Source organism: Octopus sinensis, linkage group LG10 (assembly GCF_006345805.1).
Source record: "Octopus sinensis linkage group LG10, ASM634580v1, whole genome shotgun sequence".
NCBI lineage: Eukaryota > Metazoa > Mollusca > Cephalopoda > Octopoda > Octopodidae > Octopus > Octopus sinensis.
The window spans coordinates 28,694,902-28,709,674 of NC_043006.1; the positions used below are offsets into that span (position 1 = coordinate 28,694,902).

At 37.1% G+C, this 14,773-nt stretch overlaps 1 protein-coding gene across 1 annotated transcript in view; it reads right to left on the bottom strand.

Annotated features, from left to right (window-relative positions):
* Positions 1 to 14,773, bottom strand: part of LOC115216169 (laminin subunit alpha-like) — a 140,633-nt gene that overhangs the window by 71,408 nt on the left and 54,452 nt on the right. The window contains 7 exon segments of the mRNA XM_036506943.1: positions 1,311 to 1,325; positions 3,575 to 3,712; positions 4,368 to 4,502; positions 5,864 to 6,001; positions 7,370 to 7,510; positions 11,947 to 12,137; positions 13,361 to 13,457. Coding sequence (XP_036362836.1) covers positions 1,311 to 1,325; positions 3,575 to 3,712; positions 4,368 to 4,502; positions 5,864 to 6,001; positions 7,370 to 7,510; positions 11,947 to 12,137; positions 13,361 to 13,457 — 855 coding nt within the window.

The window sequence follows — 14,773 nt, forward strand, 5'->3', positions numbered from 1 at the left end:
GACAACATGGTATCACTTTTGCACCTGCCCTATTTGCCAGATTTAGCACCTGTGAACTTCTAACTCTTCTCCAAGATGAAAGTGCAGCTCAAAGGTTGCTGTTTTAACACCATTGCTGAGATCAAGAGCAAATTGCAGAAGGTCCTCAACTCACTTATGGAAAAAGACTTCCAGGCCAGATTCCAAAAGTGGCAGGAATGCTGGGACTGGTGTATTGCTGTGCAAGGTGACTATTTCAAAGGAGATGATGTTAAAATTGAGGTAAATAAGTTATTTTTCATTAAACATAACTAGTCAAGGAACTTTTCGTATGTATGTATGTATATTTACTTGTGTGTTTTACACACTTATGTATGTATGTGTACTTTGCGTATGTATGTGTACTTTGCATATGTATGTGTGTACGTGTGTATTTATACTATATATATACTTCAAACTTTTAACTTATTTAGTTTATATTTACTTCAATGAAGTTTACCTTTGTTGTCATTATGTATACACTTTTGTCACAATTATCTCTCTTTCAACTAACTTAAACACCTTAAATTTAAACTCTACACTATTTGAAGCAGTTGTTTTTCAATCATCTTACAACTGAATTTATTTATTTCTTTTATATATTACCACCTCTCCTTATTTTTCTATCAGTCTTTCTCACAAAATTTTTTTATTGTTCATTTCCTCCCTCAGCTAGCCATTCTATCATTAATATTTGTTTTTTCTAGGAGGGATTTCATATTCAGGTTTCGTATTTGAATATGTGTATTTGTTGTAATTCTAGAACATATAAAGGGTGCATAAATCCTCTTCACATTTCTCTGAAGAATAGTTTTAATAACTAAAACAATCTGCATTTTATAAAAAAAATGGAATTTAGCACCTATGAACTTCCATCTCTTCTCCAAGATAAAAATGCAGCTCAAATGTTGCTGTTTTAACACCATTGCTGGGAGTTACTTCCTCATTTCCTCTCACCAGCTGTATACTTTGTATTTAGCATTGTATTGTTTTGTATAGTTGATTTTCTCAAGGAACAAGTTTAGGTTTTATATATAATGTAGTCAGGAAAAGAGAATGATAGAAAGAGATTATTATCAAGAAGTTAACTATATACATGATTAAATCATCAAAGAAGATGCAGTTAACAACAAAGGATAATGAAAAGAAAACAAAACAAAAAAGAAGAGATGAAAACAATATAGAATTAAGATCACACGAGCAAAAGATCAATATCCAACCCAAAAGATCAGAGTTAGTGAAGAGAAGAATTGAAGTAAAACAGAAAAAAAAAAAAAATCTTTGAATCTTACGATTGTACATCAGTTCTGTACATAAAATCGAAAAAATACAATGAAAGACACATGTAAGGAGTATAATGAAAAACATGGGTTTAATATGGGCACGTATTACAAAGGAATTTACAACAAACATGAGTACAAAATATTAGGGATATTTATATGTTGTTAAAAATGGTAAGAAAGTGACTTACTGAAATTTGTCTTTATGTTTTTATGTTGTTGTTTTTTTTTGGGGGGGGGGTTAAAGTTTACTTTAAATTGTTCTATCATTAAAATGCTGATTTTGTTGTTGTTGTTGTTGTTTAACCCCAAGCTATTCCTAATCAAGCAGACCTTTGATCACAAGCCCTCAACCTTTTTTCTTAAATGTGGACATGTTTACAAAGTCAGAAAACAGCACAGCTCCCATGACTTTCAGAAACATTTTTTCACGCTAAGAGTTGCTGAAGCATGGAACAAACTGCCGGCATCAGTTGTTAGTTGTTGGAGCACTGCATCCTTCAAAACTTCCATGCTTCCCGAGATTCACCAACACTACACCTGATTTTCTCCCCTCCATACACACGCAAGCATGTATCTGGCTCATACACTGTTCTCTTCCCAGACATTTGTACATTACTGCATATCCTTTATATGCACTTTTGACAAGTTGTGGTGCACCTGAGCACTGTATACAATAATTTCATTATTATTATATTATTATTAAGTGCAGTGAATAATATCCATTATATTCCTTCCTAAGAAAGTAAAGTCTATCTTTTTGTCACCCAGTTGAAGACTACTAACTAACCCTTGGTGTCTTTAGTAGTGACTACTCCATTGTTAGCATTCTGGTCAGGCATCAAGCTTGGGAGTTACTTCCTCACTTCCTCTCACCAGCTATGGAAGTTTCTAGAAAGGCTTATAGACATTATCTTTCTTCCTCTCTTGAAGTATTAAAAATTATTTTAATAAATGATTTGTGTCAATAGCTTTCCCCCATACCCTTTTACTTGAGAAGTTGTAACTCACACACCTTCCCTAAGGTACATTAGCAACATGAAAGAGAAATGAAATCGTACAATAGAGGACTTGGTAAGTGGAGAAGAGATAGTATAACCACACTTGTCGTGTCTGGCTCCACTCTATGCTCTGCATTAATTACTACACCCAGTTCTTCTTCCATACAATGTCAACATTCTGGAACACTTTCCCTACTCTTCTCTTTCCTGCAGATATTGATTTAGAAAGGTTTAAGAGGATCTTAATGGCATCGGTTTTGCTGGTCTAGAAGGATTAGTGAAGACCCTAGACAGACACTGCTCCTTCCTCCAGACCCAGCAAATAAAATAAAAGAAAATTTACTCTAATGTTCTACTGATATATTATCAACTCTCTCCCAGAAGAGCAGTGAAATCCAGCTGGAATTTAAATTCAGACAAGTCAAGTAGCAATCAGGAGAATGTGGAGCATGTAATTCTGTGTTCTTTGATTTGCAGCCTATATTCCACACTCTGACTCCATGAAAACAAAATACACAGATGGCACTCTTAAATAGTTGTGACAACCAAAATTCTCTTCTCAGTTACTAATCATTTCTTGTGATTTCTAAAAAGTTAAAACTACATCATTTATCCTATCTTTACTGTGGGTACCTCAAAATGTTTCAAACATATACAAACATACTCTGATTGCAAAACTACACAGAAAACCAATATATGGTGCCATGTACAGCAAAGTCCCAGACCAGCCTAATGCATAAAATATAATAAAATAATACAGTATAGCATATTCAGGGTAAAATCTTATAATATGGTTCTCAATGTTTGATGAGTTACCAGCATGTCATACATCTACCCTAGCAGAACTTGGCAAGGTTACTTGATAACAACAACAACTCAATGATTTCCCCCCCCCCTAAACTGTCTATTGTTAATAATTTTTAATGCTTCCAATGATATGCTTTTATGGGAAGATTAACACAAAAACTGAAAGGACCTTTACATGTGAACAACATTATATTGTATACAAGCAATTATAATATCAGGTAGTTGTTGCAAAACTATTAAAATACGGGTATTTAATATATACTTTATATAAGTAAATATTATTTTTTATTCCTTCAAACATACTTCTTACCTGTAAATAAGCTGCAAAAAGACCAACAAATAATGTTTTTCTGCATTTGAGTATTGTTAATTTAGGCATTATAAGGCTAAGTAAGAAACTGCGATGCTTTTATTTTTCCAAAGCACAACAGAAAAGACAAACTTTTCTGTCAGAATATTGTGACTTACCTATACACTGGGGATATTTATAGTAGTTCCTTTTACATTGGTCACATTTGAAACCTTGAAAATTACGACGGCACAGACATCGACCAGTAGCCTGGTTACATGTTTGACCTTCAGAGCCACTATCGGAACAATTACAAGCTGTAAAATAATGAAGATAACAATGCATCAAAGTCTGAAGCACCTGTGGATAGCACATGCTTACAAACACTCACACATCATCTTTCATACTCACGTACTCTTTGTGCAACATTTCTACATCTGAATTCCTATAGCATACACGCACACACAAATTCTCAGTGAGACAACATTAAGTCAATCACAAAGATACAGACATACATATACTCATCTGTATACATATATTTTTTTTCCTTTTCAAGCCATGCCTGGCTCATAAGGGCTGGTTTCCCGGTTTCTTGACGTATAGGTTCCCCACCTGGACGGGACGCCGGTCCGTCGCAGGTGAGCTGCAAGATGCAGGAGGAATGAGTGAGAGAAAGTTGTGGCGAAAGAGTCAACAGAAGTTTCGCCATTACCTTCTGCCGGAGCTGCGTGGAGCTTAGGTGTTTCGCTCATAAACGCACACATCGCCCGGTCTGAGATTCGAACCTGCAATCCCTCGACCGCGAGTCCGCTGCTCTAACCACTCCTCCACATGTACATATATACAGATAGGTAAATAAATTGATAGAGAGTCAGACAGGAAAACAGGGAAGACAGATAAAGAGAGAGACAGACAGACAGACAACAGACAGATATATAAGTACATGGATGGATGGATAATTGCAATACATACGGATACAGTCTGGGAAGCGGTAAAATCCTGGAGCACACTGACTGCATTGACGTCCAGCAAAGTTTCTCTTACACATACATTGTCCATTGTTTCGACAGTTTGAATCTCTGGAACCAACTTGTGAGCAGCCACACTCTGCAGAATAAAACATGGATAAGAAGAAATTGATAACAATGAGGGTGAGCCATACAAATGCATGTATGCACACTTGCATGTAATTTCTTGCAATGACAGGGCTTTTGAATTACCAGTTGTAGTTTGTGATTAAGGGCAATCATTTCACCCATGAATGTCTCTTGTCAGCAGTTTTTGTACATTTAGGGTAGTCCATCATTGTATTTCTCTATGGCAGTGAATCATGTCCTCTGACTAACACACTAGAGAAGAAATTGGACATTTTCTTAGCAAAGATGCTTACACCACATTCCATACAGAAAATGTGCCACCAACCTGGAAATAATAAGACAATCAGGACTCTCGTGCACACAAAGTCAGTTGGTGTCCAGCAGAAGGATGTAACCAGAATGGATACCTCCTGATTTCTATACCTGTGTCATCAGTGATCTCTGCAGGGTCCCAGAAAGAAAGGGCATAAAAAGAAGACAGATCTTGCAAGTGATGACAAGAGCTGGGATGAAGCTTGGGGCCTGGCACTTGACAGAGATGACAGGCAGGCTTTGTTAGCCTAATGTTCTTTGAACAGGAAGATCTAACTAACTACTAACTAAGTGGTGGGGAACTACATTTACCACTGATATGCATATACACACATACGTACATACATACGTACATACATGCATGCATCTACAAACATACATACGTACGTACATGCATACACGTATGTACATGCATACGTACGTATATGCATACGTAAGTATATGTACGTACTAAATTCACACACAAAGCATTGGTCGATCCGAGGCTATAGTAGAAGACTATGTATGTATGTGTGTGTGTATGTATTTCCTATTAGAATAGAAAAGAATATTACAAAGGCTTGGTCATGTGTGACACTATGGGCAAGTATCTTCAACTATAGTGAATCTTCAACTATAGCAAGTATCTTCAACTATAGTGAATTTAGTAGACAAGAACTGAGTGGAAACCTGTCATATCTATAGTTGTGTGTGTGTGTGTGTGTGTGTGTGTGTGTGTGAGTGTGTGTGTGTGTGTGTGAGTGTGTGTGTTCCTGTCTGTCTCCCCACCACTCGACAACCAGTGTTGGTTTGTGTACATCCCTGAATCAGCAAAAAAGACTGAGGGAATAAGTACCCAAATAAATATAAGTATTGGGGTTGATTTGTTCAGCTAAACCCTACAACACAGTACCCCAGTGTGTCCACAGTCCAATGGTTGAAACAAGTAAATGATAAAAGATCAAATTAAAAATATGTTAAATAATGCTGGAAGAAGACAAGGCAACACATCGGGTTGTATTATACAACCTCTACTTAGTATATGGAAGTAAGGAACTTAAGTGAGAGACTGTAACATACCGTAGCACTGAGGGAACTGGTAGTAACCTGTTCGGCACTGATCACACCTGGCACCTGAGAAATTTGGTTTACATATGCACCGGCCATATTTGCGGTCACAAACTTCCCTGGTGCAGCCATTCACATCACAGTTGCACACTGCATAAAAATATGAGGTCATGATGTTAGCAAACAGATGACGATATATAATGGGCAACATTTAAAAAGCATTAAACATTAAAAAGCAACATTTAAAAAGCGTTATTTGGTTTATATTATATTATAGTAGAGTGTTAACCATCGTATGATGGGTATTTTTGGAAGTATGCTTTTGATACCATGGTAGTATCAGGAAATACAGCAGACATACATGCAATAATTATAATTTATTTTTTATCAAAGTTTTGGGTGTTTATATGAAATAATGAAATGAAAACAAATCTTCAAAAGACAAATGTTAACTACCTTGAAATAAAATTAAATAAAACAAATTTATTAATCGTACGTTTAGCTAGAGGGTAAAGTTAAACCCTATGGGTTCAGTTCTGAGAGAGTTAACAATTTATGGTTAACCGGTTAAAGGGACATAACCTAGATTCCATGAACAGAATTATTTCCCTTTTACCTTAACCCCATTTCTTAAATTCTTGTATATTTTCTTTTTCTTTCCTTATATTTCTTCATGGAGTAGCAAACCATGTTATTTTGAGCCTGAGCAATTGCTGGATTGTGCATAATATGCTATACAACATACATGTGCAATTATTTACATGTACATTCGTGTACAATTACTTCACGATCTAAGCATGGAACATTCATCAAATTACGCACACACACACATGCACGCACACACACACACACGTGTATACACATCTTTTATATAAAATCTCTTCTGTGTGTGTGTGTGTGTGTCTTCTCGGATCTCGGGCATCCTCCATCCGATTGCGCTCAAATTTGATATGTAGATACCGACGGTATCAGGGCTTGAAAAATTACAAAAATCGATTCCAGGTGAGAATGCGATCGATAAAGCCATTTTTGTCCAGCTTTTTGTCAACCTGTACATAACTGCGCCTTCCATTTTTTGTTGTTTTTGTACTGCTTAAAGGCATGCTTCTTTCCTGCCAAGCTTACTGTTTAAACCATGTTTGTGTTTTCCCAGTCAACAGCCTTATCATTATTGGTAATTTAAATTCTTTGGTTGTATATTTGTGTGAATAAAATTTTTTTTCTTTGGAATAGAAAAAAAGTCTATCTTTATTTCTTCTTTTGCTGGTGTCTCAAATCAGTATTTCTCAAAGGGGAGGCCTATGGGATGGTCGGACAAGTTGTTTTGAGAAAATTTGGTTTAAATGTTTGACAACTCAGCACCGTCCATTGGACAATGGGCGTTTTGCCCGTATAATATATATATATCTATATATTTATTTCTCTCTCTCTCTCTTTCTCTCTCTCTCTCTCTCTCTCTCTCTCTCTGTCTGTGTGAGTGTGTAAAAGGTAAGATTGTACGAAATTATAACTACTTACATCTGCAATTGTTATGCACATCAAAATAGCCAACTGCACATTGGTTGCAAGAAAGGCCTGCAAAGCCAGGATGACAATGGCACCGACCTGAATCCTTGTCGCAATGACTACCTCTTGAACCAATTCTGTTACATACACAGCCTGCAAAAATACAAGAAGTACATTAAGTTATACTTTTATTTACTGACTTTGTAAGTATATTATATAATTATCTCTACTCTAGGCACAAAGCCTTGAACATTTTGGGGGAAGTCAGGGGTAGGAGCTAGTTGATTACATCAACCCCAGTGCATAACTGGTACTTATTTCATCGACTCTGAAAGGATGAAAGACAAAGTTAGTCTTGGCGTGCATTTGAACTCAGAACATAGTGGCGGACGAAATACCATTAAGCATTTCACTCAGTGTGCTAACAATTCTAAGTATATAATATAAAACAATAGAGTATGATATATAAGATAAATATAATATAAAATATAATAATAATAATAATGAAATTATTGTATACAGTGCTCAGGTGCACCACAACTTGTCAGAAAGTGCATATAAAGTTTGGAAAGCGAACAATGTATGAGTCAGATACATGCTTGTGTGTGTAATGAGGGGAGAAAATCAAGTGTAGTGTTGGTGAATCTCAGAGAGCATGGAAGTTTTGAAGGATGCAGTGCTCCGACAACTAACAACTGATGCTGGCAGTTTGTTCCATGCTTCAACAACTCTCAGCGTGAAAAAATGTTTCCTAAAGTCATGGGAGCTGTGCTTTTTTCTGACTTTGTAAATCTGTCCACGGGTGTTAGACGGGTGGAGTTTGAAAAGGTGCTCAGAATTATTGTTTGTACGATGGTTGATAATTTTATGGGTGTCTGCCAAGTCAGCTGCCAGACGTCGGAGTTTCAATGTGTCCATGCCCAGGGAAGTAAGGCGTTCAGAAAATATATCAATATGATAAAATACAACACAATATAATATACTCTAGCAATTGCACCCTAGGTCAGGTGGTCATCATCTTCATTGCTATCCACCTCATTATCATCATTTAACATCCACTTAGCATGCTGACACAAGTGGGATGGTTTGACAGGATCTGACTCAACAAAAGGTTGTATCAGGCTCCAATGTCAGCTTTGGCATGATTTCTATGGTTGGGTGTTCTTTACTAATGCCAACCACTTTAGAGAATGTACTGGATGCCTTTTTTGTACCATTGGCACTAGTGAGACTGTGAAGTAACTTGCCAGAGAGAAAAAGAACAGGGAAAAAGAAAAAGGAAAACAGCCCCCACTGCTAAGTGGGGAGTATTTGAGAGAGGAAGAAGTCTTTATGCTGGATATTGATAGGCTAAAGTAAGATAAAGTGACAAGCAAGGTTGTCTTGCCATAGAGAAGATACATGGCTACTCTGTATTCTATACAGAGGTGGGTGGGAGTAGTTGAGAAGATAAAAGTAAGGTAGTGATAGATTATCAGAGCAAAACTCTCAAAATACAAGAAGGGAAGCATAAGAGAGGATATAGACAGTGAGTTATGAGAGAGGAGGAGAGAGTAGATGCTTTCCTAGAGTGTGAGGAAGAGTAACAGAGGTGAAAGGTGGGGATGGGGGTGAGTGTAGTGAGTGAGTTGAGAGAAATACCAGTTCAAGAGAGGTGTAAGGTGAGAGATATGGAAATGGTTCAGGGAAAAGAATATGTCAGTAAGTACCAGAATAATGTGAGAGGTGTAGGGGTGATAGATAGGGAGGTACAAGAGTTACATAAGGGGGCTATAGTAAGTGGTGTGTAATGACAGAAATAAGAAGGTACTTTGCCAAAGATGTTAAAAATGAGGCAATGTAGAGGAGAGATATCAGTAGCTGAACACACAAAAGGTGATGATTGGCGTAAATGGTGTGAGCTGGGATGATAATGAGAAATGGAAGTGTTTCCAGAGGGAAAGGGAGGAACGATGGGGGTAACCAGCAAGGAGGGCATGTAATATGTACCAGCTTGACCCTCCAGTGATAACAGCAGCCAAGTAGTGCCATAGATAGAGGAGTGATAGATGAGAATTGGAGGACTACTTGATGGGGTAGAAAGAGAAGAAAAGTTAGAGACAAGGACTCTGCATATACAAGCATACCAAGTAGTTTTAGGATATCACTTTTGTAAATTGCTAATTACCTTGGTCCTCTGTCATCTCTTTCCTAAGGCTCAGCCCAAAACTAGGTACAAGTCATGAGATGGGCTGGCTTCCGCACAGTTTCCATCCCTTCAGTTTAACTTACAAGACTTGAAATTTAACCAAAGTTATGGGAGAAGACATTTGGCCAAAGTACCACTGCACAATGAGATGAAACCTAGAACCATGTGATGGCGAAACAAACTTCTTAATCCCATGGCCATGCATGCACACAGATTATTTCCTACAGATATGCTGTTTAAAAAGTTGGTTCAGATATTCACCTCACAATACATGTTTCCCCTATAATGTAACTATCCATAAATCACTTATAGAGATATAAGTAGAGTCCAGAGAGGGTTTATTAAGAAGGTTTAGAGTTACTAATATATGGGCTTACTAAGGCGGTAAGCTGGCAGAATTGTTAGCATACCAGGCAGAATGCTTAGTGGTATTTTGTCCTTTTAATGTTCTGAGTTCAAATGCTGCCAGGGTTGACTTTGCTTTTGTTCTTACAGGGTCAATAAATAAGTAGCCGTTGAACACTGGGGTTTATGTAAATGACTTACCCCTTCCCCGAAATTGATGACCTGATGCCCAATCAACCAATCAAAAGTAAAATCAAATTCGATGAATGGCGTCCGTGCTAGCAGGGTGTAAAAAGCACCATCTGAGTGTGATTGTTGCCAGAGCAGCCAACTGGCTTCCATGCCTGTGGGCACATAAAAGGGCACCATTCGAGCACGATCGTTACCAAAATCACCTTCTAGCACCTGTGATGGTGGCATGTATAAAAGGATTCGAGCGAGGTCGTTGCCAGTACTGCATGACTGGCCCCCGTGCCGGTGGCACGTAAAAGCAACCACTACACTCTCGGAGTGGTTGGCGTTTGGAAGGGCATCCAGCTGTAGAAACTCTGCCAAATCAAGACTGGAGCCTGGTGCAGCCATCTGGTTCGCCAGCCCTCAGTCAAAATCGTCCAACTCATGCTAGCATGGAAAGCGGACGTTAAACGATGATGATGATGATTATGATAAAGACTTCCTAAGTTAGCCAGCTGGCAGAATCGTTACCATGTTGGGCAAAATGCTTAGCAGCATTTCATCTGCTGAGTTCAAATGCCGCCTGAGTCGACTTTGTCTTTCATTCTTTAGGTGCTGATAGAATAAGTACCAGTTAAATCCACTCAGCCCTTCCTCAAAATTGCTGACCTAGTGCCAAAATTTGAAAAACAATATATGAACATCCTCTCTGATTTTTCAGAAAACCTGCATAGGATTATTTGTGAATAGAAGAAACTACATTTTACAGAAATGTGAAACTTCCTTTCTTAAAGCATGTTTCCACCATTCCTGATTTTGATGTTTCCTTCTTTGCTCAGAACTTTCTAAGATTTTTCTGTTCTGAATTGGAAGATGATGAGGGACTGAACCACAAGCAAAACACATTAAAGAAGGCGATGTGAAGAATTTGAAAATTTTAAATCAGTGCCTACAATATTCAGAGATTTACAGATCCATCTTACCCACACATTAGTTTGATTTTGCTCTTTTAAATGTGTAAGTTAATCAAGAGAGGAACTACACTGTTCAAAACCTTTGTAAAACCTACCAGGCTGGTAAGACTGATGCATTCAAGATCCATCCAGGAGATCTACAAGTCAGTGCCTGTAGGTCAGTGGTTGTCAACCAGGATCCACATAAAATTTTGTTGGTAAAATTTATGTGCCTTAAATTGCATATAATTTTACAATGTACAAAATGGGGATCTTTTCGGTTTGAACGGCAGTTTTTTCTAGCAGTGTCATATGAAATTGTCACCCATAATTATGACCCTAGTATCGATCTATTGCATTTCAATCTGTTTTAGGGTTAGGGTTAGGGTTAGGGGTGGGGGAGGGTATCTTTTTTTCTTCACAAATGTAAATAAACCCAATCTGTTTCTTAAACAAGGAACATATTCATACAACACAGAATGTTTTTTACCTCAATAGACATTACTGATTGGTTGAAATTGCAGAAATTGAAGAAAAAAAACAACAAATATCTTAGAAACTATAGAATTTTCTCAATAAAGCCAAGAGAAAAAGATGTTTTATAAATACATTCTACCAGTATACGAAGTTTAAAATTTTTTAGTTACCTAGAAATTATGTTAAAAACTGCCGTTCAAACTGAAAAGATCACAAAATGGTTAATTTTTTTAATACAATTCCTAATATTAATTACATAAAAATACAGTAGGACATTTTTAATATAAACATCGAATGGCCATGGAGGTCCAGTAGAGTAAAATAGGAATCAAAAGGTTCCAAATGCAAAATTGGATGAGTGAACTATATTAAAAGCATTTGAGAACCAAAGTGAAGATACAGTTTGACACTATTTTTGAAAATACTGAAAAGAAATCAAAGAAAATACTAACGTTTGCAATCAGGGAACCCAAAATATCCTTGTTGACAAGAGTCACAGTAAATACCAGTGTAATTAGGTTTACAGGGACATTGTTTTTGTCCCCTGTTCCCTCGAGGAATCTGACAGACACGATTTACTGTACCAATCTGGTTGCATTCACAGGGTTTACATTCAGGGAAACTATGGTAGCCGATATTACATCTGAAAGAGTATGAAATACAGAATTAAATTGAAAGTTTGGAGGTGCATTTGTCAGATAAGTGATCGTGCATAGAAATTAATGCAATTTCAGCAAGAAAAATGTACATTAGCCATTCAAAACCACACAAAAACTTAATTTAAGCATTTATTATTTGTAATTCTGTGTCAAAATTTTCACTGCACAATCTGTAAACAGATCACTGATAAGATTACACTGCATCTAGTTTGTGAGTTTACTGGTTGGTAGATATATATATATATAGGGAGAGTTTACGGGAAAAACAAAAGACGAAGACAGGTGGTGAACAAAACAAACGGATGTATTAGTATAACGCTCAGGAATAGAAAAAGTATTTTACATTTTGAGCCTACACTCTTCTACAGAAAGGGACACAGAAAAAAACAAGGAGAGAAAAAAATGTGTGTAGTGGCTAGTGATATATATATATATATACACACACACAACACACACACACACAGTGGTGGGCACAACTAACCAAAGAGTTAGCTTTGCAAACGCGAAACAGGTGAAAAAATTAGTGGAAGCTAACACTAACTGATGACTAACTTTTATCATATATATGCTTTTATTCTTTTACTTGTTTCAGTCATTTGACTGCAGCCACGCTGGAGAATCACCTTAAAGGACTTATTTTTTGTAAGCCTAGTACTTACTTTGTCTCTTTTGCTGAACTGCAAGGTTACGGGGACATAAACACTCCAACATTGGCTGTCAAGCGATGGTGGGGCAACAAACAAAGACATGCACACACCTAAATATATACATACATACATATATATGTATGTGTATATATATATATATATATATATATATATATATATATATATATATATATATATACGACAGGCTTCTTTCAGTTTCCTTCTACCAAATCCACTCACAAGGCTTAGGTCGGCCTGAGGCTATAGTAGAAGACACTTGCCTAAGATGCCATGCAGTGAGACTGAACCCAGAACCATGAGGTTGGGAACCAAGCTTCTTACCACACAGCCACGCCTGTGCCTACTTTCATATAACATTTTATTTTACATCAAATACATTTCTGGTTCATCAATAACTAGTTCTTTTTCTGCATCTACATATCTTTGGTGCTATAGAATTACACAAACTCACACACACACACATGTCATACATAATACACACACATGAGAGCAGAGCATGTGCAGGAATCCAATGGTAGAAGAACTAGAAAGAATCTTACCGGTCACAGTTCCTTCCAGTATATTTCCGTTTACAGAGACACTGTCCAGTATTGGGATCACAATCTCCCGTTGAGAACTGACCGCGACATTGACATCCTACAACAACAAAAACAGCAATCAGTTCTAGAGTAGAGCATTACAGGAGTTTTATGATGCTGATGATATCACTGAAAGTATCATAATGTAGTTGTTAAAGGGAGGATAGAATACAGTTGAGGGTAGTGTTCCTCCTCCAAGTTAACCCTGATTGAACAGACCTATGATCCTAGTTACTATTTCATGTTTTGGGAATCTAAGTCTACATTAGCTAATATGTTGCTTTATTATTTAAGACTTAACCCTTTCGTTACCAACCCAGCTGAAACCGGCTCTGGCTCTGAATACAAATGTCTTGTTTTCATAAGTTTTGAATTAAAATCTTCGATCAAACCTTAATCTCAATTTATGTTCCTAACACTAGCTTAATGGTAACCAAGTTATTTTACTAAATTCTTTGTTATATTTAAAGTAATTGAAAGAAACACAGAGCATCTCAAAAGGCAGTGAGCTGGAAAAGTTGGTAGCATGTTGAACAAAATGCATAGCAGTATTTCTTCCAGCTCTTTACATTCTGAGCTCAAATCCTGCTGATATCAATTTTGCCTTTCATCTTCTCAAAGAAGCAGTCAAGTATCAAAGTCGGTGTGATTGACTTGCCTCCTCCTTTCAAAACTGCTGGTTTCATGCCATAATTAGAAAGAATTATTGAAAGGCCAGTCCTAAATGAAAATGTAATTAATATCGATTATTTTAAAAGAAGGAATTATGTATTTAAATGCACATTTAAATACTCCCTTAAAATGAAACATAGCTCTGGTCAAAGGATAAGAAATCAATAATTCAGTCTTTGGCCATCATCTATCATTAATGACTTGAATGAAAATCCTGCTTGTCTGTCCTACTAAGACAGTTCGTTTCTATCTCTCCAACACAGTGTGTTCGATAGGATCCAAGCCCAGGAGCTGAATGGTATGGAAGATAGGCTGTTGTCCATGCAGAGTGTCCTCTACCTCTCTATGTCATTGACAGATGCAAAAGAACAGCATGGTCATTATAATTTGATACCAACGTCCTTGCATGAGTTGACAGACTGAGGTCATAGACAACATAGAATTGTTCCAGGGAATCTAGGTTTTGATTTTTCCATGGGGTTTACTCCCAAAGTAAACCTTCGGGTTTACTTTTCTATGGCTGGGTATGGTCACAAGTCAGCAAAAGTTTGGAATTTAGATTTTCTTTCCACTTGATGGGTTGCTTATCCACCCCTCCAGGCTAATGAGCAGCATCTGCTCAACTGAGTTTCAAATCAACTCACAGCTGGGACCCTGACAAGTGCTGCTACTCTGAGTCAGATTAAACCAGGGAACAACAGT